General features: G+C 44.4%; 1 protein-coding gene across 1 annotated transcript; it reads right to left on the reverse strand.

Moving 5' to 3' along the window:
- Window positions 1-688: 688 nt before the first annotated feature.
- On the reverse strand, window positions 689-23255 carry crispld2 (cysteine-rich secretory protein LCCL domain containing 2). Its single transcript, XM_029767435.1, has 13 exons — window positions 23068-23255; window positions 17217-17607; window positions 12994-13112; window positions 9973-10105; window positions 7928-8043; window positions 7183-7445; window positions 6933-7060; window positions 6714-6844; window positions 6543-6586; window positions 6358-6430; window positions 5895-5970; window positions 3559-3689; window positions 689-2542 (listed from the first exon to the last, which is right to left on the reverse strand). The coding sequence occupies exons 2-13, from the start codon at window positions 17490-17492 to the stop codon at window positions 2491-2493; spliced, it is 1542 nt and encodes a 513-aa protein (XP_029623295.1). The 5' UTR covers window positions 17493-17607; window positions 23068-23255; the 3' UTR covers window positions 689-2490.
- Between the last annotated feature and the right edge of the window lie 1628 nt (window positions 23256-24883).

Consider the following 24883-nt stretch of genomic DNA (forward strand, 5'->3'; position numbering starts at 1 on the left):
GCCCCCTAGCCCCAACAGGTTTTAACAAAGTTCTACTTTAAATGCACGTGTAATAGCATCCTTCTTTTTTACATTTATTTCAATTTGTGGGATGCTGCAGTTTTGCAAATTGTTATTTATCCTTCTTTGATATGGTGCAATATTATATTATGCTGTTCAGATTGTATTCGTTTTGAATGGTTAGATTTATATGCACTTTGTTCATATACATTGAAAAGTTATACTTTAAATGCAAATGTTTAATATCATTTTTTTTCATAAGAAACGCATGCATTTTTAAATACATTGTGGTTAAGGTAGAGTATGATTTCATTTAATAATTTAATTACAATTGTTTTAACACCAATCATATTCAAACTATCGCAAACTGTTTGACTTGAAAAAATACAAAACATTTATTTTTTTTAAGCGCCGTTTGGGATCCAAAAGAGCTGGCTCTTTTTGGTGAGCTGAGCCAAGCCTGCTCACTGAAAAGAGCAGGAATGCCCATCATTAGTCAGCATGCCTGTCATGTCACCTGACTGCTCCAGTCATGTGACCTGGCTCAAGCTGTGTTGGTGTATTTGGATTGTTGAGAAATAAGTATTTATGCTAAATTGCTATAGGAACATGTTCCTACTACCTAGGAAAATGTACGTATTGTATCCTACTATATCCAGTGTACAAAAGAAACTTAAAGAAACTGAAATTCTAACTATTTCAAACTTTAATTATTTTCAAATTGTGCAAAAAAAAATACAAAAACACATCCAATGCCTATAAACACCATACAAACTAGACAAACAAACAAAATAACACACCACATATATTTAGAAAGATACCTTTACAGCATAGAGAACAGTTCAGAAAATACAAATCAAAGTATTTACACTCCATTTCCAAAGCTGTACAAACCATTAACATTTCCCTTAAGATTTCCAATGTACTATAAACCTAGCGCAGCGACAAGACTGAGGTAGCCTAAAAGAAAAAGTAGAAAGATTAAAACTAAAACAAAGAGAGAATGGCTGCACTGTTATCCAGTCTAGCCTAGGGATAAATAGAGGATACCTAATGTCATTCTTTAGGAGACCCAAAAACTCCAGTATCAATTTACATAGATTTACTCCCCTCTCACGACAAAGCCTCAGCAGTTAAGAGGATATTCCCCAACAGAATCTTGCCTCTGCCTCTGCCTCTGTGTGCCTTCCTTCTGGATAATTAACTATTTCTTACATCCCTGGGTATGAGTGGTTTAACCAGATCCATGTTCTGCATCCTCTTGTGTATTTTACAAATCATTACCTAGTCATGAATCCTAACTGAAGCTAAGCCTGCTGATAGGAACACCTGGCACACCTTGCTTACACTGGACTGTATAAGACCCTCTTTCTACAAAACCTACAACATTCAACTGTCTTAAGTGGGGACAAATTCAACCTATCGTAGAGTATATCTCTTATTCAATCAAAACATATGGCACCAAGAGAGGAAAATGGGGAATAAAGCAGTGAGCTATTATAAATACATAATCATTTTTCAAACAAGAACATTGTTCATCTGTGAATATCCTCAGATGAAGCCAGGTATGCCACCATTTTGAAAGCCCTGCCCACACAAGCTCCCATTGCCTTCTTGAGCTCACAGTGGACAGAATATTGCTACAATGTTTTTGTACCTTTACCAGATCGTCTGAACATTATTGACACTGGAACAAGTACAAGCTGTATTCAGGAAAGGTTTCTTTTCCTTGGAGGTATGCCTTCCCCTCCTCATTCCCCTTCCCTTCCTACGCAACCTGTCTGCCTGTCTGTCCACTGTGAGCTCGTCCAGCCAAACACAGATCCTCTCCTAACTCAAGCACCATGGCCTATCCGCCAAAGGTAAAGACCACGATGAAAGCATTAATGTGTTAGGAAAGCAGAGACAAGCTACAAAATACATTATGAACACATTTAAAACTGTCAATATACACCCATTTAAGAAGAAAAAAAGTAATTAATGAAATCTGTACAGAATGATTAAATACAGTGATCAATATACATTCCTGTGTATGGAGACCAATGATTCACTTTGTATTAAGAACATAAAATATAAACAAATATGACATATTTGATTTGAAACCTAACTACATGTCAAGACGCAGAGATCCAGCACCAGCTGCTCTATTGGTATTTGATGTTATACATCATTTTGCATTTATTGCTTGTGTATCTTACAAAAATAATATGAAGTTTAAAGGTGAGAAAGGTAGGAGAAGACAGAAGGGTTCTTTGTGATGTTAGCCACCAACTTTGAGCAGTCAGATACTGTTTATTAGCTAAGAGGGAGAAGTGTCTGTTGGTCCAATGGAAAGTTCTGCTTCCTCCCAGAGTGGGGACAGAGACAGATGTGATGAGTTGCCATGGCATCAAACCTATGGGCACTTCCTGCCCCCAGATTGCAGTAAGAGCAGATTGGGGACCCTGTTAGTCCCTGAACCAATAAGGGAGGCCCTGAGATGGAGGAGACTCACTCCCTCACAGCAAAAACACGGAACGAGCCACCCTCTGAATTGCTCTTACTGCAAAAGAGAAGTGAGAGAGATGGTTACATTGAGCATTCATTCATGAACTCAAACAGTTAACCAGTGTCCTTTCAACTCATTACTAAGATAAAGTGACATAAATCTTAGAAAAACTAAAATAATATAAACCATATTGCTCTCAAGTCAGTCAGTTGTTTTGTGGACCAAATGTATTTTTGGCTCCAATTCAAGGCAGCCTGTTGCTCCTGACATCCTACAGTAAGAGTAGCGTAATCACAGTGGTCGTATCTGGAAACATGACTCAAACACTGGCTCATTGTTAACCATGCTGTTATAGTGACTGACTGATATTTCCAACAACCACAACTGTGCTGGGCCTGATGGCATTGTTATTCATTCAGTAGTGGAGAGGCCTTGAAGGCCTGCCAATCTCAGTAATGTCAGGATGATGCCCGTCCCATTGGCAGCAGATTGGCTGCAATTACCTGCATAGGGAAGCACTGAGTCAGGTAATCCCCGGGTAAATGAACAGGCTGTGATTATTTCCTCCTTATTAAAGAACCGTCCACCCAACCAGCTACATGTACACCCCACTTCCTAACAGCTGGGTCATCACTCAACCTCAGGATCAGTCTCTATCACACCAGGGGCTGACTGTTGATGGAAATGGTTGTAATACCATACTGTTCACTGTCACTGACAGCCCATGTCCTCACTCACACTAAGGTTAAGGTGAGGCTCCCAGTGAGGGGGCCCTTGATTTCAGCATTAGATTTCACTGTACTCTAGCTCAGCTGATTTTGGCCATGTAGCACTTTACACACTCCATTGAATATCCGGGTAAAGTAAGCAAAGAGTTCATGTGTGGGCCGTCCGCACACCAAACCACACCATTACTCTTGCACCCCTGTGTGCCAAACATGGACTTGGTGCCAATGGCTTCCATGCTTGAGCCCTAGACCTCTGCCTGACAGGGGAGGGGTGTGCGAGGGAAGGGAGAGGGCAGGGAAGGGTATTTTACAGGGGAAGAGGAGGGTAGAGCAGGCACCCACCTCTCTGACTGGATGCCGTTCTTCAGGACGCCAACGTAACTTTTCTTCTTATCCAGAGCCAGGACGTCCACGTAGCCCCCGCCGGCTTGGATCACCCCGGCATGGATGGCTGCTCGGCAGATACTGGAGCGCTGAGGGAGGGGGGAATCAGAAGAGAGGGTTCATTATACCTCTCATGATATCAGATACAGCAATCATGGCTTATTATTCCATTTCACTATATCAGTAATAATTCTTGTATTAGGTACAGTGCAGGCACATACAGTGCACAGAGCCTCACCAAATACAGTCAATGTATTCGTTTCCAGAGCATTCAATATGTACAAATCCTGTACATGTACACATGCATGACAATAGCAAGGCTGAAGCCAGGCACATCATTATCAGGATGTAAACTGCTGCCCCACTCTGGATTACAGATTACAGACAGCAGCAGAGAGCTGTACACTCCACACATGGTTCTGAGGCAGGGCATGGTGCCTCCTGTCCCCCAGTCCAAAGCACTGAGTCTGGTTCCAGCGTGTCAGACCCTGGGTCCTTATCACTAACCTGGAAGCTCATTCATCTTACTCCATCACACTAGTCTAGCCCAACACAGGCCACATTCCCTGGTGTCTGGTGAACCGGACTGGTGTCTAGGGACTTCTGTCATGTCAATATAGGCCTGTTCTTCTCCTTCTGCTGTGTTATGCTGTGTGTTGGCCCTGTGAGTGTTTAAGTGTTAGAATCAGGCTCTGCCCTGACAAAATACAGTCATTAGGCCATGTTTGAGATCTCTGGGAAACTGATGTGTCCAGTTGGACTACATCTAAGAGAAATAATGTTGGGGAAAAACAAGAGTCAACAAGTTCATTCGAGGCAACAACACTTAAAAAATCAACTTCATGTAATTGGGTCAATGTAGTTCCAAAATGGTTCCCAGGGGAGCATCATTATTTGTTTCACTCCTTTCATCCACTGCAGTCTCACATTAGCTTACACATGCAACTTGCAACTTAGGCCAGAGGTGATGTTAGAATGACATATGGCGTGTCTCCAATGGCATATTATTATCTATATAGTGCATTCCTTGTCACTAGAGCTGTATGTGTTTCTGGTCAAAGGTAGCGCTCTGTATGGAGTATAGTGTATCATTTGAGATTTGCCCTCAAGTCATTAGGAAGTGAAAGAGGTGATCTGACAGGAACTGAGGTGATAGTGAGTCCCACTGCTCCTCCCTCTCTGAGACTGGTCCTAAAGCCCTCTCCTGACACAGTCCCATGACTCAGACCTCAGGCCTCAGGCATGCAATCTCTGGGCCAGTTATGAGTCAGTTAATCCGCCAGTCAGGGCTGAGCAGCTGTGTGTGGTCTAACCCAGCACTGGGAGAGACATTACTGGCGACCATTACCAGGCCTGCATCACCAGTGCTCCCATTCCGACGGTGTTCACACTGCTATTCAGAAGTTGCTCGTGGTCGCCTCAGGCCACAGTCTCTTAAGTGCTCAACGGGGCTAGACCGCACTCATCTGCAGTCCAACATAAATCAGGTCAGTGTTCCAGTCTGATACAGTTCTCTGGGGAGCAGCAGTCCAACATAAATCAGGTCAGTGTTCCAGTCAGATACAGTTCTCTGGGGAGCAGCAGTCCAACATAAATCAGGTCAGTGTTCCAGTCAGATACAGTTCTCTGGGGAGCAGCAGTCCAACATAAATCAGGTCAGTGTTCCAGTCAGATACAGTTCTCTTGGGAGCAGCAGTCCAACATAAATCAGGTCAGTGTTCCAGTCAGATACAGTTCTCTGGGGAACAGCAGTCCAACATAAATCAGGTCAGTGTTCCAGTCAGATACAGTTCTCTGGGGAACAGCAGTCCAACATAAATCAGGTCAGTGTTCCAGTCAGATACAGTTCTCTGGGGAGCAGCAGTCCAACATAAATCAGGTCAGTGTTCCAGTCAGATACAGTTCTCTGGGGAGCAGCAGTCCAACATAAATCAGGTCAGTGTTCCAGTCAGATACAGTTCTCTGGGGAGCAGCAGTCCAACATAAATCAGGTCAGTGTTCCAGTCAGATACAGTTCTCTGGGGAACAGCAGTCCAACATAAATCAGGTCAGTGTTCCAGTCAGATACAGTTCTCTGGGGAGCAGCAGTCCAACATAAATCAGGTCAGTGTTCCAGTCAGATACAGTTCTCTGGGGAGCAGACACACTGAGGTGTATCTGTCTGGGAGGCCCAGTGGGAATTAACTTTTTGTCCTCTGTCAATATGACCTCTCAGCCTTTCAGCATGGTCAGGAGGATAGGACAGGCGTGGTGAGGCCATTCTGGTATACCCAGTGACTAGGTCCAGCACTTACATCTGTGTAGAAGCTGTTCCCAACCACCGGAGCCCAGTAGGATGGCTCGTTCTTGCAGTTGGCCGGACAGAACACTCTGAGGGAGACACACATTGAGAATGCATTATTATTGACAAATACAATTGAATGGGCAGACCCATGGTTTATTTTGCAACAATGAGAAATGCAGGATTTATGCAAGAATTTGCCATTTAGCTAAATGTAATGTATGTCATGTTAAGAATAACCCTGACACATTTTCCGTAGAACTTCTGTAGAACAGAGGAAAGACTGACGCTTCCTTCTAGCAGAGTCTGCATGTTTAGGAGATTCCAGTGGTTTTGTAATGGAGGTTTAAAGCATTTGGCCCAGAGCAGGAATCTGACTCTAATTAGATTTTGCTTACAAAGCAAAGCCCTTAATTCACAAGTCATCACTTCTTGTTGTGCGTGTGAAACATGGTGGGGGGAGAGGAGCTAGGCACCTTGGGCAGTTGGAGTAGGGCTTCTTGAAGGGGCAGATCTCAGCCACTGTTGCATAGCAGTCCACTGATTGTCCTGTGGCACAGAGAGGAGACATACGCCATCAACAGCTGCAAAAGTCATCAGGTGAAGAAACTAAAAACAAGGGTGTGCATGCTCCACTTATTCTGGAAAAAGTTTGACTTACTTTCCACTTTGGACACCACAAATGCATTGCCGGCTTTGTATTTACTGTGATGAGATCAAAGCCAGGCATTAGAAGACCATTACATTTCAGGAAATCATTAATTTCACAAAACATGAATGAGCATAGCAGGCAGAATGACAACAGAAAATAAAGACTGCCAGAAATATCTACCTGAATGACTCAATGCCGTTCTTTGTTGCCTTGACAAAGAATGGCAACTTGTCTTTCCTTGTAGTGTCCACCAGACCACCATTGTTATTGATGATGCCATAGTGCATAGCAGCACGACAGATACTTGATTGCTAGAAAAATAGAAAAAGAATCCTTAGAAACACATTCAGGCATACAAAATGTATAGTGTGAAATGTTGGACTTCAGTGTGAGACTCACCACATCATAGAAGAGCGTCCCCCACACTTTCCCTTTCTTGTTCTGGCAGTTAGCAGGGCAGTTGAATCTGTTGCAGGTTGCTCCCTTGCACTTGTCACGCATTTTGGTCTCACACTTGATGTTTTGAGCTGTGGGAGACAAATCAATTACTGGTCAATAAGGGATCTCAGTGGCATTCCTTCCCAAACAATACATTCAAACAGTCAACTCTGAAAGCCCCCCAACCACGATTCCCACTAGTCGAACTCACCCAAGAAAGTGCTGGTGGGAGCCTTGGGAGTGGAGGGCCTCTTGGGAGCAGCAGGCTTGGGTTTGGGTCTGGGGACAGGCTTGGCGGTGGTGCGGGGTGACATGGGAATCTGAGCTTTCTCCACCTCGTTCATGTCCTCAGTCTCAGAACGCTGAGAGTCTCCCTTGAAGCAGAGGTTGTCCCTGCAGCTTCCTCCGTAGCTAGGAGGGCACTGGGAGCATGGGCGCCCATGTTGGTAAGGGGCCTCTCCGATCCAGTTTCCCCTGGGGAGGAGGAAGGAGAACAGTGGTTAGGATGACTGGCTGGAAACTAATCAGCACTCAGCCATCACGGCACATGGCCTTGTAATTATTCACGTGTTCTTTGCACATTATCACACACTCATAAATCCCTGAGTCCAGCTGGATAATGAAAACACTCCTGCTCACCCCCTGGAAATGAGATGAGGTCTGTCTGGAACAGTTTGTTTTGGACCTGTTTCTCTTTCCCCTTCCTTTATTATTTTTGTATTTGAACTTCTGCTGGAATTTCAGCATGGCCTCAATGTGTCATGAAATACTTCTTAGACAGATGCTTTAACTGTAACATTAGACAGACAAATTCATACCCTGACATGTGCCCTCAAAAGCGTTTGGTATTAGGTAAACACCCCATGTGGTGGTAAGAAGTATGTAAAACAGAACACTGGAGACGTGATGTGTGAATGAGTGGGGAAATGAGAGTAACGTTAGTGAGTTGGTCTTACTTGGGGGAGTAGTTACAGACGAGGTAAACAGCGTTCTCCCAGATCTCCCCCCACACGTTCATCCTGGGACACACGTGCACTGCACACCCCACACGACTAGTGGTGGCCCAGACCAGCTGCAGATAAGACAACACTTCCATTAACATTGTTATTATAAAAGGATATTCGCATTGCTGACTCGTTGTTCTTTCTATGACCACACATCCATCTCCACCGATACAGTTCCTCAACTCCACATAAAGGTGCAGACAACTGTACTAGCTAAAACTATTTGATTTGGAGCACTGCAGCTCTGCAGCCTTTGAAAGGGCCTGTCATGGGTGGCTATGGAGGTCGGAGAAAAGCCTCACAGACACATCGGTAGGAAGCACCATGTCACTGTAGACCTCTCTCTTTCTTTTTCCTCACTCATCTCTCTCGCCCCTCATAGATCCCTCATTCCTGCCACAGGAAGTGGCTCCCATGCTGGGGTGTTGGAGGCAGATTGATGGGGCCACAGGGGCCCTTAGAAGAGGCTGCTCTTTCATTAGGCCCCAGTCAGAGGGAGATAGACGTCGAATGTGACCACAGTTTGTTTCCTGCGACATTCTGTGATCATTCTCATGATCCAGTTTAATAATGTAAATAAATGATACTGGCAGTGGCTCAGACCGAACAAAGACAACTCTGGACAGACCCACTTCCTCTGTCAATATGGAGAGGTTGTTAAATCAAATCAAAGTGTATTGGTCACGTGCACACGTTACAGTGAAATGCTTGCTTGCTAACTCTCCTCAACAATGCAGTACAATAACAGTATCAATCAAGAATCAAATGCCAAATACAAAAGTGAAAAATAGTAATACAGTTCGTTTTTTTTACTACTTAAATGTAAAGCTACAGGCAGCACCTATGGATTTGACACCAGGGCAGTCCTACTACTGAGAGCTTGTTACGTGACTCCAATACCACTCTTTCCCCCTGTACCCCTAATTCTTCTCTCTCTTACTCTCACTCCTCCCCCCTCTCTTTTTCAGGAATGTGTTTCCCTTTCCTGGGCCAGTGAGAGGCCACAGGCAGTATTGACTTAGAGACAATGACTCAGCATAGACACCGCACTGCTACACCACTACAGCATACACAGAGATGTGATGATGAGGGATGGAGCCTGTGGTGAAGCTCTGTGTCATCCCAGAGAGAGACTGTGAGGATACTGACCCGGAGGGGCTAGCATAACCTAGCTTTGCAGTGTTATGGTAGGGATTGGACCCCAACTATGCTACGCTACGCTAGTATTCCTAGAAAATAAAAGGCAGAAACAAGGAGAGGGTGTTCAGACTTGGCATTGTTCCCCACATTTCTGCATTGCATCTTCAAAGGAATCCAGGTCAAACACAGAGATGATTGGTGTGTCTGGGAAGTGTTTCCAGATGCTAGTGACCTGGTTTCCCATGTGAAGTATGCAGATGCAGGAGGATGGGTCAGGCTGTTTTCACAAACCCATCCCAGCTACAAAGTAAAGTCTTTGAGGAGAGGAAGCCAATTCTCCCTCTTCATCCCCCTCTTGTCCCTCTCTTCCCCTCTCTGTTTATCCGTCTTTCTTCCCCTTTGTTTCACCCTTTCTGCTGTGATGGTTTAATGGTCTTGAGGCGGCAAATAACTTCCCCTGTCACTACACTACTGTGCCCCCATGTGGTCCTATGGTAACCACACTGTTTAAGGCACTCCCCCTGTTCTTAGTTAATGGACACCCATTGAAGAGGCTGCAGGCATCATGTTGTTTTTACACAGGACCTGAATACCTGCAGCAGCATCACTTTTAAAAGTCACGTGCTGTCCATTGGTAGCTGATGGTAGACAGGAAACATATGACCTTGAACACTGCACAGGCTCATACACAGATCATCTATATTAGTTCAAAGGAAACCTGTAAAAATACAATTTCATATGGAATTAGATCCAAATGTGGTATGCTGTTCATGGAGGAACTGTTGAGGGAAGTACTCATGAACTCAAAGGTCCAAATTCAGAACCCCCACCCCCTTTCTCCCCCAGCCAAGACTCACCTGGGTGTAGTGGGTGCACATGGGCCCTGAGCAGCGGTCGGGACACCAGGGATTGCACTCATGTTGGTAGGGGTAGGTGTAGTCCTTCACCTCATCATACCAGGCCTGGACGTGGTAAGCTGGGGAGCGGTACCTGCAGACACAGAGGGAGCAGCATCAGCCTCAGCAGCACAGAGAGCTCATACAGGAGGACCTCCAGCTGTCAGGGCCAAATGAGGAATATCTGAGGGGGCTGCCAGGTGCTTTGGCTGGGCTTGAGACGCACTGCACCAACCTCCCCTCAGGCTCCCCTCTGGCCTCCACTGATTAGTCCGGTTCTGACCCAGCAGACACACTCACAGTCTGTTTCCCTCCAACACTGGGGAACTTGAGCCATGTCAAAAACTAAACATGGCTCCACAGCCTGTCGAATCAATTATGGCCCTTTATTGTAAACATCTCTTTTTACGGTACTGAAAAGTGCTGAGACTACAAACTGGCAGCGGAGAGGGAGAAAAACAGCCCTGGCCGATGTTGGCATCAGAAGAGAGAGAAAGGGAGAGGGGGAGGGGGGCTGTGAGAGCGCGAGCGAGCAGATTCCTGGAATGGCACCTGCTGAGGGAGCCCTCCACTGTCATACACAAAGAACCCCACTGTCAGGCTGCAATGCTCTGAACACACTAACAAACACACAGCACAAATATATATACTGAGTGTACAAAACATTATGAACACCTTCATTGCACCCCCCCTTTACTCTCAGAACAGTCTCAATTTGTCAGGGCATGAATTCTACCAAGTGTCGAAAACATTTCACAAGGATGTTGGCCCATGTTTTAAATATTTTCATTTTAGTCATTTAGCAGACGCTCTTCTCCAGAGCAACATACAGTTAATGCATCCATTTTCAGATAGTTAGGTGGGACAACCACATATCACAGGGACAGAAAGTATATTCTTCTTCAACAACATAGTTATCAGTAGAGTCAGAGCTAGAAGGGGGGTGGAGAGTGTGTGGGGGAGTGTCACATTTTTATTTGGGGGGGGTCAAGGTGAGGAGGAGGATTATTTAAGATACTGTTTGAAGAGCCTAAAAGATTATTATGTGTCAGCCCAATTAAGACCTCTGGTGTGTTGGTGCAATTCAGTATACGAACCCAAATGGAAAGACATGGAGACTACTCTGACAGAGATACCCATACAGTCAGTTTTAGGAAATAAGGACATGGTCATAGAAATATACAGTAGACAAAATCAGTGGATTAATTTCTCTCTTAAGACATGGTTTAAGGCAGTTAAGCAAAATCATTTAGACAGAGGTCAAACTGCTGAGTTGGCCCGCATACGACCCCTGCTTCATCCCTGCAATTCAGGACAGCAGATTTAAACAGTGGACGCAGAAAGGCATCACATCATTCAGTACAATTATAAGGTATGGGGACCTAGAGAACTTCCAGGACCTTAGTAAAAAACATGGCTTGGATAAAAAATATTTTTACAGATACCTACAAGTTCGACACTATTTCTTAAGGGAGATAAAAGTGATTGACCCTCAAGCACCTATTTCCATTTACTTGGGTATTCAATCCTCAAAGAAAAAAATCAACAAACTATATTAAACAGAAATGGGAGGAGGAACTTAACGTTGAAATAACTGATGAAACATGGTTGAACATATTTGAGTCTCAACAAAGCTCCACCAACTCAAGGTCATGAGGGGGAATTCTGTTGGAAGAAGTTTATACGTTTCTTCATAACACCTAAACTTAAATCAAAACAGACTGGCTCCCTAGACCCTTGTTGGAGAGCATGCGGGCTATCAAGGGAGGATCACTCTCATATCTTTTGGTCCTGCCCCGCAATCAAAACTTACTGGGGAGAAATAAGATCTAACATTGGAAAATAATGGGATTTGACATAGAACAAACATGAATTTCTTTGTACTTGGGTGAAATACCTGATAACTTACACAGAGAAAAGTACATCTTGAAGTTCCTACTGGCAGCCAGTAAAAAGGCTATCACTGGGAAATGGCTGCAAAAAGACCCTCCCACCGTGACACAATGGATAGATATTATTAAAGAAATACACCATATGGAGCGTATGACCTTTGCTTTAAGAACTCAACAGGAGAGAGGTCAGGAATAGTGGGGAAAATGGGTTTCGTACTTCAAAATTGTCTAATTGAAAGATGATGTCAATGTAACTAATCTGATGAATGTATGATGTGCACTGTAACTGCCAGATCTTTTTTGTGGTTCTTTTACTTTATTTGTACTTTCTTTGTGTTCCTCAATAAAAAAATTGTTTAAATATATATATATATACTGTTTGAAGAGGTAGGGTTTCAGATGTTTTCGGAAGATGGTCAGGGACTCTGCTGTCCTAGCTTCAGGGGGAAGCTGGCTCCACCATTAGGGTGCCAGGACAGAGAAGAGCTTGGACTGGGATCAGCGGGAGCTACACTCCTGTATGCATCCAAAAGTCGGCTGGATGTTCTTTTGGTGGTGGACCATTCTTGATACACACGAGAAACTGTTGAGCATGAAAAAAACAGCAGTGATGCAGTTCTTGACACAAACAGGTGCGCCTGGCTCCTACTACCATACCCTGTTCTAAGGCACTTAAATATTTAGTCTTGCTCATTCACCCTCTGAATGGCACACATACACAATCTATGTCTTAATTGTCTCAAGGCTTAAAAATCCTTCTTTAACTTGTCTCTTCCCCTTCATCGACACTGATTGAAGTGTTTAACAAGTGACATGAATAAGGGATCATAGTTTTCACCTGGATTCACCTGGTCAGTCTATGTCATGGAAAGAACAGGTGTTCAACATAATGTTTTGTTCACTCAGTGTACATCCACACACAACAGCCACACTACAGACTCACATGGACAAAGTGTGTGTGTGTGTGTGTGTGTGTGTGTGTGTGTGTGTGTGTGTGTGTGTGTGTGTGTGTGTGTGTGTGTGTGTGTGTGTGTGTGTGTGAGAAGTGTACATGTGTGTATGCATGCGAGTGTGTGTCATATTGTCTTACCTGCCCCAGTGAACAGCGAGGTTCTGACCGATGGACATGAGCAGGTCATTAGGTCCATGTTCCCACTGGCATGCCTCTGCCCAGTGAGTGGCTGACCTCTCCAGCTCATCATCCCAGACCTGGAAAAACACAAATAACACTGTTAGAACAAAGTTGTAACACTAAAACTCACACATTTCAGTAACATTAATGACAGCAAAGGGGTCCACACTGTGACACACTCCAACATATGATCAGTGAACAGTGAGACAGACCCATCAAAACTACTTTTATCTATGACCATCACCACAGCTAGACTTAGCCCAGCTGCTTTAATATCAGGCCACCAGGTAGATCCCCTCCATATAATAAATGCTCCTCCTGTCTCCTCATAGCTACCTACCTAACCACTAGCTACCTTTGTAGGCCTCTGCTCTCCCTCTTCCTTCCCAGGCAGCTGAAATTGATCTGGATACAAGTAAAACATTAGCTTTAGCCCAGGAAATGTGAGTGGAGCAGCGCCTGGCCCCGCTCCACTACAAATCCCCAGCAATCACAGCTGAATTAGGCATATTTCCTGAGCGGGTTTCTCTCTCTACCCGTGGAAAAGAGAGTGGAAAGAGGGGATGCACCACCATTCTCACCACTAGGATATGGGGGAGGAGGGGGAGGAGAGGACTGGTACAGTGTGGCGCCTCACTCTCCTCAGTACATTTCCAGGCCATTGGTGGTCACCACCACCACGCATACAAATACACACACATACATATGCATGCCCATGACTATGCCAGCTCGGCTATACCCCCAGTCCAGTCCTCATAACCAGGCCTGGCAGAGAACAGAAGAGCAGGGCAGAGGGAGACTTCATTGCCCTTCCTCTCTTGCCAGACCACATCACAGTCAAAAGACACCACCCTGTCAGTACTACATCTATACTACATCAACCACAACCCCCCTCCCCTGAGTCTGTCCATCTATACTATATTAACCTTAACCTCAGCACACCCTCTTACCCAGTCACCACATTCCATAAACACTATCCCTCTCAATAACATTCAGTGCTCTCTCTTCTCCATAGTCCCCTTCCCACTCTATCCATCCCTCCATGTAGCACTCTGTTTCTCCTCCACTGGCCACTCTGGCCTCCCTCGTTCTCTCTGGCTTACCCTGTCCTCATTCATCCCTCTCTGCAGTGTCTGACTCCCAGCAGGTAGTGTAGAGTCGGTGTAATTATCCTCCCAGTAAGCCAGCTCCTCTCCAGGCTGCCAGCAGTTGACTACCATGAGCTCATCTTTTCCAGGAGAGAAGATTGTTGTGGTGTTGGGTTCTAGCTTGAAATATACTTATTCATGTTACCATACTAGAACTTATTGATCACTTTACATGTATAATGAATGTATATGTTGGGGTCAATGTAGGGTGGATAGAACCTAGGTGTAGGGAAAGTTACTGAGTGAGACAAGGGGAATGCAGAAGGTTTACATTCTGTCAAAACATGGTATTGTTAAATATCATGGCGCCTAAGGAGGGAAGCAAAGGGCAAACAGTCTGGTTTCAGTCACTGTTAAGGTATGACAGTTGCGGATTAGGGAGGAGCGAGGAAGTCGGCCCGAGGTCAGATCAGATGAAGTGAGAAGAAACAGTCCTATTACACACACATACACTGCACTTCCACACCCATGAAGGTTCTAGCACCAGGCAGGGCCATGACTACACCAGTGAGAGGAACCAATTAAGTTCCTGACTAGCAACAGAGATGTTGCTAAATTGTAATTACTTCACTACTATGGCCTATTTATTAACTTACCTCCTCACGCCATTTGCACACACTGTATATAGACTTGTTTTTCTTTCTCTCTATTGTGTTATTGATGTACGCTTGTTTATTCCGTGTGTAACTCTGTAGTTTGTGTCACACTGCTTTGCTTTATCTTGGCCAGGTCGCAGTTGTAAATGAGAACTTGTTCTTAACTGGCCTACCTGGTTAAATAAAGGTGAAATAAAATAATACATGTATTGGCTGTCTAGACGTGCAAGGAGTTGAAGGTGCCTAGTAGGAAGGTATAAATATTTGTTCTTGTGTAATCCTATCTTTGTCTTTGCAGCTGTATGACCCAGTGGGTGAATAAACTTGCTTTGAGCTTTTTCTAGATGTCCATGAGTTTCTATTCTGTTTGTTCAGAACCTAACAGTAGTAAAACCAAAACACTCCCATTGAATTTGGAGCCTATAAACACTCACCTACATTATATCGCTGTCTCATAAACACCTTGGTATTTCCTGAGCAGCAGAGACTGATGCTGACCTCCATCTCTCTGTACTATCTAATAATAATACATTGGTGGGTGCTTATATTTGTCCTATTTCACATGTGTGAACTGGAAATGTGTTTTTTGCCTACCCCAACCGCAACCCTGGGGAAATTAGGGATTTTTCACCTTGTCGGCTCAGGGATTTGAGCTAGCAACCTTTCGCTTTCTGGCCCACTGCTTGAACCGCTAGGCTACCTGCCACGCACCTGCTATTCATCAGCTTTCTGTGCCTCCAGCTAGTGAAACAACCTCCAACCCGCCACTTTCACCATGTATTCCACATGTAATAGAGGTTGTTGCTGTCACGATCACTGTCTTCAAACTCCCTGTCATAAATGAGCCAAGGCGCAGCGTGCATGCAATTCGCATCCTTTAATCGAAGTGAAACCTTACACAAACAAACAGGTAAACAGAAATCAAATGTGCCGCAACTGTGGTGCACACAAACACTCACAGAAAACCCACAAACACAGGTGGGAAAACGGCTGCCTAAGTATGATCCCCAATCAGAGACAACGATAACCAGCTGCCTGTGATTGGGAACCATACTAGGCCAACAAAGAAATAGAAACATAGATATGCCCACCCAAGTCACACCCTGACCTAACCAAATAGAGAATAAAAAAGGCTCTCTAAGGTCAGGGCGTGACAGTTGCTCTACAGTAGTGTGTGAATAGTGAGCCTCTTTACAGTGCATTGACAGTGTATCTGTCAGGGTGATGATAGCCAAAGTTACAGTACATACACTACCGTTCAAAAGTTTGGGGTCACTTAGAAATGTCTTTTTTTTTATAAAAAGCAAATTTTTTGTTGATTAAAATAACCTCAAATTGATCAGAAATACAGTGTAGACATTGTTAATGTTGTAAATGACTATTGTAGGTGGAAACAACTGATTTTTAATGGAATATCTACATAGGTGTACAGAGGCCCAGAAAACCCTTTTGCAAATATATTAGCACAGCTGAAAACTGATTAAAGAAGCAATACAACTGGCCTGCTTTAGACTAGTTGAGTATCTGGAGCATCAGCATTTGTGGATTCGATTACAGGCTCAAAATGGCCAGAAACAAATAACTTTCTTCTGAAACTCATCAGTCTATTCTTCTTCTGAGAAATGAAGGCTATTCCATGCGAGAAATTGCCAAGAAACTGAAGATCTCGGACAACGCTGTGTACTACTCCCTTCACAGAACAGCGCAAACTGGCTCTAATCAGAATAGAAAGACGAGTGGGAGGCCTCGGTGCACAACTGAGCAAGAGGACAAGTACATTAGAGTGTCTAGTTTGAGAAACAGACGCCTCACAAGTCCTCAACTGGCAGCTTCATTAAATAGTACCCGCAAAACACCAGTCTCAACGTCAACAGTGGAGAGGCGACTCCGGGATGCTGGCCTTCTAGGAAGAGTTCCTCTGTCCAGTGTCTGTATTTTATTACCCATCCTAATCTTTTCTTTTTATTGGCCAGTCTGCGATATGGCTTTTTCTTTGCAACTCACCATTTTTAGCCTGTAATCGAACCCACAAATGCTGATGCTCCAGATACTCAACAATCTAAAGAAGGCCAGTTTTGTTGCTTCTTTAATCAGCACAACAGTTTTCAGCTGTGCTAACATAATTGCAAAAGGGTTTTCTAATGATCAATTAGCGTTTTAAAATTATAAACTTGGATTAGCTAACACAACGTGCCATTGGAACACAGGAGTGATGGTAATTGATAATGGGCCACTGTATGTAGATATTCCATTAAAAATCAGCCATTTCCAGCTACAATAGTCATTTACAACATTAACAATGTCTACACTGTATTTCTGATCAAATTGATGTTATTTTAATGAACCAAAATATTGCATTTCTTTCAAAAACAAGGACATTTCTAAGTCACCCCAAACAATTGAACGGTAGTGTACATTTCAAGATTGCATTTCTCACCATGTACTCCATGTTGGATGCGGTGGGGTAGACTTGTCCCCTCAGTTTGTTGTGCAGTTGTAGAATCTCCCCGCGGTCTGTCCACTGGATGGCCCGTCGGGTCCTACTACCCGCTGTGTTATCGGTGCTGTTCTGGTCATCCTGGTACCGGCTCAGTAGTTGCTGCAGCTCATTGGAGTCGGGCAGGAAGAGGGCAGCTCCTTCCCTGGCAGAGAGGACCAGGAGGTTTAGGGTGAGGGTGAGGGCGGAGGGCCAGCAGGGCATGGCAGCAGTCATCTCCGGTCTCTGGGACGGGTCTCTGGGCGTCTGTGTCTAGGGCTCTGGGCAGGCTGGGCAGACCACAGTGGGCAGCCTTGTGTGAGCTCTGGTCCTGAGCACAGCAGATACGATGCTGTGGGGAGAAAACACACTGTGAGCCGGCCAGCCAACAAAACAGACTACAGAGCAAAGCACATGGCCAGACAGACGACTGAGCTAACACCAGAGAACCCTGGTTTTTGCCATAGGAAGCTGTACTAAAGCTATTGAACCATTTTAATTGAGGCATTTTCAATGGTTGCAATACATCAGTTCGGAAATGATATCCCAGCAGATCTCACCACATTGAGAACAAATTGCATAACTATTACCACTAGAACAAGGTGGAGTCCAGAGAGATATTGAAACAATTATCCACAGTACTGTAGTATTCACAGGTGAGGCAATTACATGTTTTTATTTTACCTTTATTTAACCAGGTAAGCTAGTTGAGAACAAGTTCTCATTTACAACTGCGACCTGGCCAAGATAAAGCAAAGCAGTGCGACACAAACAAACACAGAGTTACACATGGAATAAACAAGCATACAGTCAATAACACAATAGGGGAAAAAAGTCTATGTATAGTGTGTGCAAATGGCGTGAGGAGGTAGGCAATAAATAGGCCATAGTAGAGAAGTAATTACAAATTAGCAGATTAACACTGGAGTGATAAATGAGCAGATGATGTGCAAGTAGAGATACTGGTGTGCAAAAGAGCAGAAAAGTAAATAAAAACAATATGGGGATGAGGTAGGTAGATCGGGTGGGCTATTTACAGATGGGCTATGTACAGCTGCAGTGATCGGTTAGCTGCTCAGATAACTGATGTTTAAAGTTAGTGAGGGAAATATAAGTCTCCAGCTTCAGCAATTTTTGCAATTTGTTCCAGTCACTGGGAGCAGAGAACTGGAAGGAAAGGCGGCCAAAAGAGGTGTTGGCTTTGGGGATGACCAGTGAGATATACCTGCTGGAGCACGTGCTACGGGTGGGTGTTGTTATCGTGACCAGTGAGCTGAGATAAGGCAAAGCTTTACCTAGCATATTCTTATGGATGACCTGGAGCCAGTGGGTCTGGCAACGAATATGTAGCGAGGGCCAGCCGACTAGAGCATACAGGTCGCAATGGTGGGTGGTATAAGGGGCTTTGGTAACAAAACGGATGGCACTGTGATAGACTGCATCCAGTTTGCTGAGTAGAGTATTGGAAGCTATTTTGTAGATGACATCGCCAAAGTCGAGGATTGGTAGGATAGTCAGTTTTACTAGGGTAAGTTTGGCGGCGTGAGTGAAGAAGTTTGTTGCGAAATAGAAAGCCGATTCTAGATTTGATTTTGGATTGGAGATGTTTAATATGAGTCTGGAAGGAGAGTTTACAGTCTAGCCAGACACCTAGGTATTTGTAGTTGTCCACATATTCTAAGTCGGAACCGTCCAGGGTAGTGATGCTAGTCGGGTGGGCGGGTGCGGGCAGCGAACGGTTGAAAAGCATGCATTTGGTTTTACTAGCGTTTAAGAGCAGTTGGAGGCCACGGAAGGAGTGTTGTATGGCATTGAAGCTCGTTTGGAGGTTACTTAACACAGTGTCTAAAGGAGGGCCAGATGTATAAAGAATGGTGTCGTCTACGTAGAGGTGGATCAGGGAATCACCCGCAGCAAGAGCGACATCATTGATATATACAGAGAAAAGAGTCGGCCCGAGAACTGAACCCTGTGGTACCCCCATAGAGACTGCCAGAGGTCCGGACAACAGGCCCTCCGATTTGACACACTGAACTCTGTCTGCAAAGTAGTTGGTGAATCAGGCGAGGCAGTAGTTTGAGAAACCAAGGCTATTGAGTATGCCAATAAGAATACGGTGATTGACAGAGTCGAAAGCCTTGGCCAGGTCGATGAAGACGGCTGCACGGTACTGTTTTTTATCGATGGCGGTTATGATATTGTTTAGTACCTTGAGCGTGGCTGAGGTGCACCCGTGACCAGCTCGGAAACCGGATTGCACAGCGTAGAAGGTACGGTGGGATTCGAAATGGTCAGTGATCTGTTTATTAACTTGGCTTTCGAAGACTTTAGAGAGGCAGGGCAGGATGGATACAGGTCTATAACAGTTTGGGTCTAGAGTGTCACCCCCTTTGAAGAGGGGGATGACCGCGGCAGCTTTCCAATCTTTAGGGATCTCGGACGATACGAAAGAGAGGTTGAACAGACTGGTAATAGGGGTTGCAACAATGGCAGAGGATAGTTTTAGAAAGAGAGAGTCCAGATTGTCTAGCCCAGCTGATTTGTATGGGTCCAGGTTTTGCAGCTCTTTCAGAACATCTGCTATCTGGATTTGGGTGAAGGAGAAGCTGGGGAGGCTCGGGCAAGTAGCTGCATGGGGTGGGGGAGTGAACCAAGGGCAATATCTGTTCTTAGTTCTACATTTTTTGAAAGGGGCATGCTTATTTAAGATGGTGAGGAAATTACTTTTAAAGAATGACCAGGCATCCTTGACTGACGGGATGAGGTCAATATCCTTCCAGGATACCCGGGCCAGGTCGATTAGAAAGGCCTGCTCGCAAAAGTGTTTTAGGGAGCGTTTGACAGGGATGAGTGGTGGTCGTTTGACCGCGGACCCATAGTGGATGCAGGCAATGAGGCAGTGATCGCTGAGATCCTGATTGAAAACAGCAGAGGTGTATTTGGAGGGCAAGTTGGTCAGGATAATATCTATGAGGGTGCCCATGTTTATGGATTTAGGGTTGTACCTGGTGGGTTCCTTGATGATTTGTGTGAGATTGAGGGCATCTAGCTTAGATTGTAGGACTGCCGGGGTGTTAAGCATATCCCAGTTTAGGTCACCTAACAGAACGAACTCTGAAGATAGATGAGGGGCAATCAATTCACATATGGTGTCCAGGGCACAGCTGGGAGCTGAGGGGGGTCTATAACAGGCGGCAACAGTGAGAGACTTATTTCTGGAGAGATTAATTTTTAAAATTAGAAGTTCGAACTGTTTGGGCATAGACCTGGAAAGTATGAAGAACTTTGCAGGCTATCTCTGCAGTAGATTGCAACTCCTCCCCCTTTGGCAGTTCTATCTTGACGGAAAATGTTGTAGTTGGGTATGGAAATCTTCTGATGTTAACATGCATGAAACCAAGGCTTTTTGGATTACAGAAGTCAACAAATGAGAGTGCCTGGGGACACGTAGGTCCTGGGTTAACCTCCACATCACCCGAGGAACAGAGGAGGAGTAGGATGAGAGTACGGCTAATGGCTATCAAAACTGGTCGTCTAGTACGTTGGGGACAGAGAATAAAAGGAGCAGATTTCTGGGCGTGGTAGAATAGATTCAGGGCATAATGTGCAGAGAGGGGTGTGGTGGGGTGCGGGTACAGTGGAGGTAAGCCCAGGCACTGAGTGACGATAAGAGAGGTTGCAACTCTGGACGTGCTGGTTATACTGGGTGAGGTCACCACATCTGTAGTGGGTGGGACAAAGGAGGAATCTGAGGATTGTAGAGTGGGACTAGGGGCTCCACTGTAAACTAAAACAATGATAACTATCCCGAACAACAGTATACAAGGCATATTGACATTTGAGAAAGACATAAAGCGAGGAATAAAGCAATCACAGGTGTTGATTGGGAGAGCTAGCTAAGACAACAACGGGTAAGACAATAACAGCTAATCAGCTAAGACAAAAACAACAGGTAAAATGCCGATGAATGGGCAGAGAGGGTCGGTTAACTACACACAGGGCCTGAGTTCGGGGCTAGGACCAACAGATAAACAACAAAAAAAATAAACAAAATGGAGTACCGTGATAAATGAACAGTCCAGCAGGCATCAGCTATGTAGCCAAATGAGTGGTATTACTCCATATCAAAGGATACACTCTCTCTACAAGGCTTTCAGTAGTCAGACAATATCACATCAGTTTAATCTCCACATTGTACCTGATCATCTTCAGCTTGACCAAATCCTTTCAAAGCTCTTTTCAGCTCTTTCATTATACAGCAATTAGCTGGGGATATCCTTTCAGATCCATAATAATGACTAATTGTAATCTTCTATCGATTGCTCAACACAGTGACTAAGGGAATTCACTTTTACTCAGCCCCTTTGGAACTATGATCTATCAGTAAACATAACTGCAGATATTTAATTAAAGCCATTAATTGTCCTTTATGGCCCTGGATTCAAGAGTGACATATAATCTGGGTGGAAAGAGAGTAATCAGTCAGGTTCAAGAAGCCCATCATCTCTGTGACCTCTCTCTGATCCTCCTCTGGCTGACCTGCAAAATCACAATCTAAAACAGTAGAGGGAGAGAGGGAGTAGGGAAGAACTACAGCAGAAAGGGTTATTAGTTAATGAGAGAGAATGATGGATAGAGAGATGAAAATAGAGGGAGAGAAAGCCAAATAAAGAGAGAGGGGGGAAGAGACAGATTTAGAGTTCTTTACTAAAACAGAAGATTTTAGTATGAATATGAGGTAGTGTGTGGTTCTCATCCTCCTTTGCCACAGCACACAGGGCTCACAGGGCACAAGGCAGGCTACCAGCCTCAGCCCCAACCCCATTGGCCAGGAGAAGACAAACAGCAGGGCTACTAAATCAGCCGTCAGGAGAAGGCATGGCAGAGAGGGAAAGAGAAGGAAAGAGAGAGAGAGCAGTCATAGCACTGCTCCCTGCATCCTTCAATTCCTCCTCTCTCTCTCAGCCTGGAACAGCAGCTTGAGGTCTGACGGCCGGTCTGTGTCAACACACTGTCACAGCGCCAAGCAGCCCAGCCAGTGATGGGAGCCAGCCGGCTGGCCTGAGGCAGCCCAACCATCCCACCACACCCCTCCTCTGGCCCTCTCTTTGTGTCCCTGCCTACCTTCTCACACCGAACCTCCACCAGTCTTTATTTCTGGGCCTTTCTCATCATTCTCATGAATGTTATACCTGAGTGACAGACAGTGCACGCACGCACGCACGCACACACACACACGTACACACACGCACACACACACGCACACACACACCACCTTGCCTACATATACAGGAGCCTGGTGGGCTCTCACCTGGTGGCTCTGCAGTAGCTCTTCTGTCCTATACTGCCCCCAATGTCAAACCCAGGAGTGCCACACATCAACACAACTCCCCTTGGACAAGTTGACAACACATGCTCCTAGGTAAACCTGACTCAAAATAGCTATATTGTTGATATAAGCTACATACTGTATGCACAGTTTTCATTAAATTGCTCTCTAGGAATTGACAGCTGGGATTGACATTATTTCACAGAAGTAGACATGTGGACAGTGATGATGGCTGGAGCACTGCACTTGCATGTGTTATAACAATGTTCAAGACAATATTGAAATGTGTAGTGTTTCATGACAGGCTAATTCATTTACAACAGCATTGATGAAAGAAAACATTTGTTTTTTAAATACATTCACATATTCTTATCAACTCTGAACATTATAAAATGTTTGAACTCAGTGGAACCCAAAAGCATAGAATTACATGGTGAATAGATGTTGCAGAATAAATCTGATTAAATGTAAATGAAAACTAACCTCAATCACTGGCAATTATACGGCAATTATCCAAAAGCTTCAGCACCGGTTGAGTATTTCCCGTTTGCTAAATTGGTGCTGAAGTGGAGCTGTACTCGTTGGCTGCGGTCCTAGGGGGCAGAGTAACTTTGTGACTTTTGACTAACTTTACAGCGGCATCTCAGGGCTTTATATAGAGACCCCGCTGAACGAGCGAGGAGGGAAACAAATCTTAACTCTTCTTTCTTTAGTCACTCCCACAGCTCCCTCCTCAAGAAGGCTATGTTCTTGGCAAGCATCCTGCGCTCTGACGACTGATGTCGAAAGGAAAACGCAAAGTATGTAATTCACTACGAAACAGAGCAATCAAAAAGCGTAATAGAGTTTTGTATAACTTTTCTGTTTCTTTTCCAATTCAAAAGTGTTGCCAGAGTTTCTTCAAGACAGCTCATCGATAATTACCATTAGCCTATCATACAGATTATTGCATGATTGTATATCATTATAGTCGGATACATGTAAATATAACTCATAATTCCACCTACGATATTATAATTGGCTCTATTTTGACAGTGATAAAAACGTAATTTGTGTATAACTTTATTAGTATTAATAATTATCTCTATAGTTGTATTATAATATATCATTCATATGATATGATAGCTGGTATGATATATCAGTTTATGGCTTTAGTTTAGTTTAGTTTATTAATTCGACCATTTAAAAAAACAAGCACACATAAAACTTGAAAAAGCCATACATGCGCATGAGTAAAATCATCGAGGATAACACAAAGTCTGGGACTTATTTCCATTGAATTCCATTGAATTTCCGTTGAAAAACTATTCACTGGTTGGCTTTTTATTTTCATGCCTTGCTTTGATGCCACTCAAGGTATGCCATGACAGAATGTCCTCTTTCCATAGCAGAGTGGAGGGCAATTTGGTTCTAAAACAGAACAGTTGTAAATCAAACAGGAATGAAGAATAGGGGGTGCTCTTACTACACTCTTCTCTCTTCACTGTCCTCAGATGTGCAAACACTTCATTCACATCTGTACCAAGTACCTAGTTTGTCAGAGCAGTCTCTTTCTTTATCTCCCTCCCTCTGGTACAGCTCAGCATTGTCTCTGTGAGGATGACTTAACCCATGGGGAATTCACATTTCTACCCCCAGGTATGGAGACCAAGACTCCCATCAGAGTGGGAATCCAAGGTGGAACTTTACACACACTGATTCTCACACTGCATCACTAGCACACCAACCTCTACATCACGCTCCACATGTAAAGTATAGGATGCATGCCTACATCTTCTGTACTGACCCAGACCTGTGGATGTAAAGACCATCATGATTTGACTGTTGTCTGAACACACAGCCACATGGGACCACAGAGGGAGATGAAAAATAGAGATAATGTCAGCTGGCCTTCATTTGGCTCAGCAGCAGCACATAAAAGATGCACCAACAAACATGTTACATAGGAGAAACAAAAGTTTATGACACTTGACACAGGGGGACACGAGGGGTGTTGGCCCGCCAGACACGGATTAGGGTTGGCACGGTAACACAGAGATGCCGAGACTTCATGTGCTGCTGAGAAGATGGTTCATCATATTGTTGTTGACTCCAATGCTTACCACAGCTGTCCAGTTGGCTGGATGTCCTTTGGGTGCTTGACCATTCTTGATACACACGGGAAACTTTTGAGTGTTAAAAACCCTGCAGCGTTGCAGTTCTTTACCCAAATGTAACGCCCTGGCCATAGAGAGGGGTTTTTGTTCTTTATTTTGGTTAGGCCAGGGTGTTACATTGGGTGGGCATTCTATGTTCCTTT

The sequence above is a fragment of the Salmo trutta genome, chromosome 12 (genome assembly GCF_901001165.1).
Source record: "Salmo trutta chromosome 12, fSalTru1.1, whole genome shotgun sequence".
Taxonomy (NCBI): domain Eukaryota; kingdom Metazoa; phylum Chordata; class Actinopteri; order Salmoniformes; family Salmonidae; genus Salmo; species Salmo trutta.

Coding starts and splice junctions, on each gene's coding strand:
- crispld2 (XM_029767435.1), bottom strand. CDS start 17,492: ATGACTGCTGCCATGCCCTGCTGGCCCTCCGCCCTCACCCTCACCCTA. Junction 7,061..7,182: donor TCCCACCAGCACTTTCTTGG/GTGAGTTCGACT, acceptor TGTCTCCCACAG/CTCAAAACATCAAGTGTGAG. Junction 6,845..6,932: donor GGACGCTCTTCTATGATGTG/GTGAGTCTCACA, acceptor CTATTTTTCTAG/CAATCAAGTATCTGTCGTGC.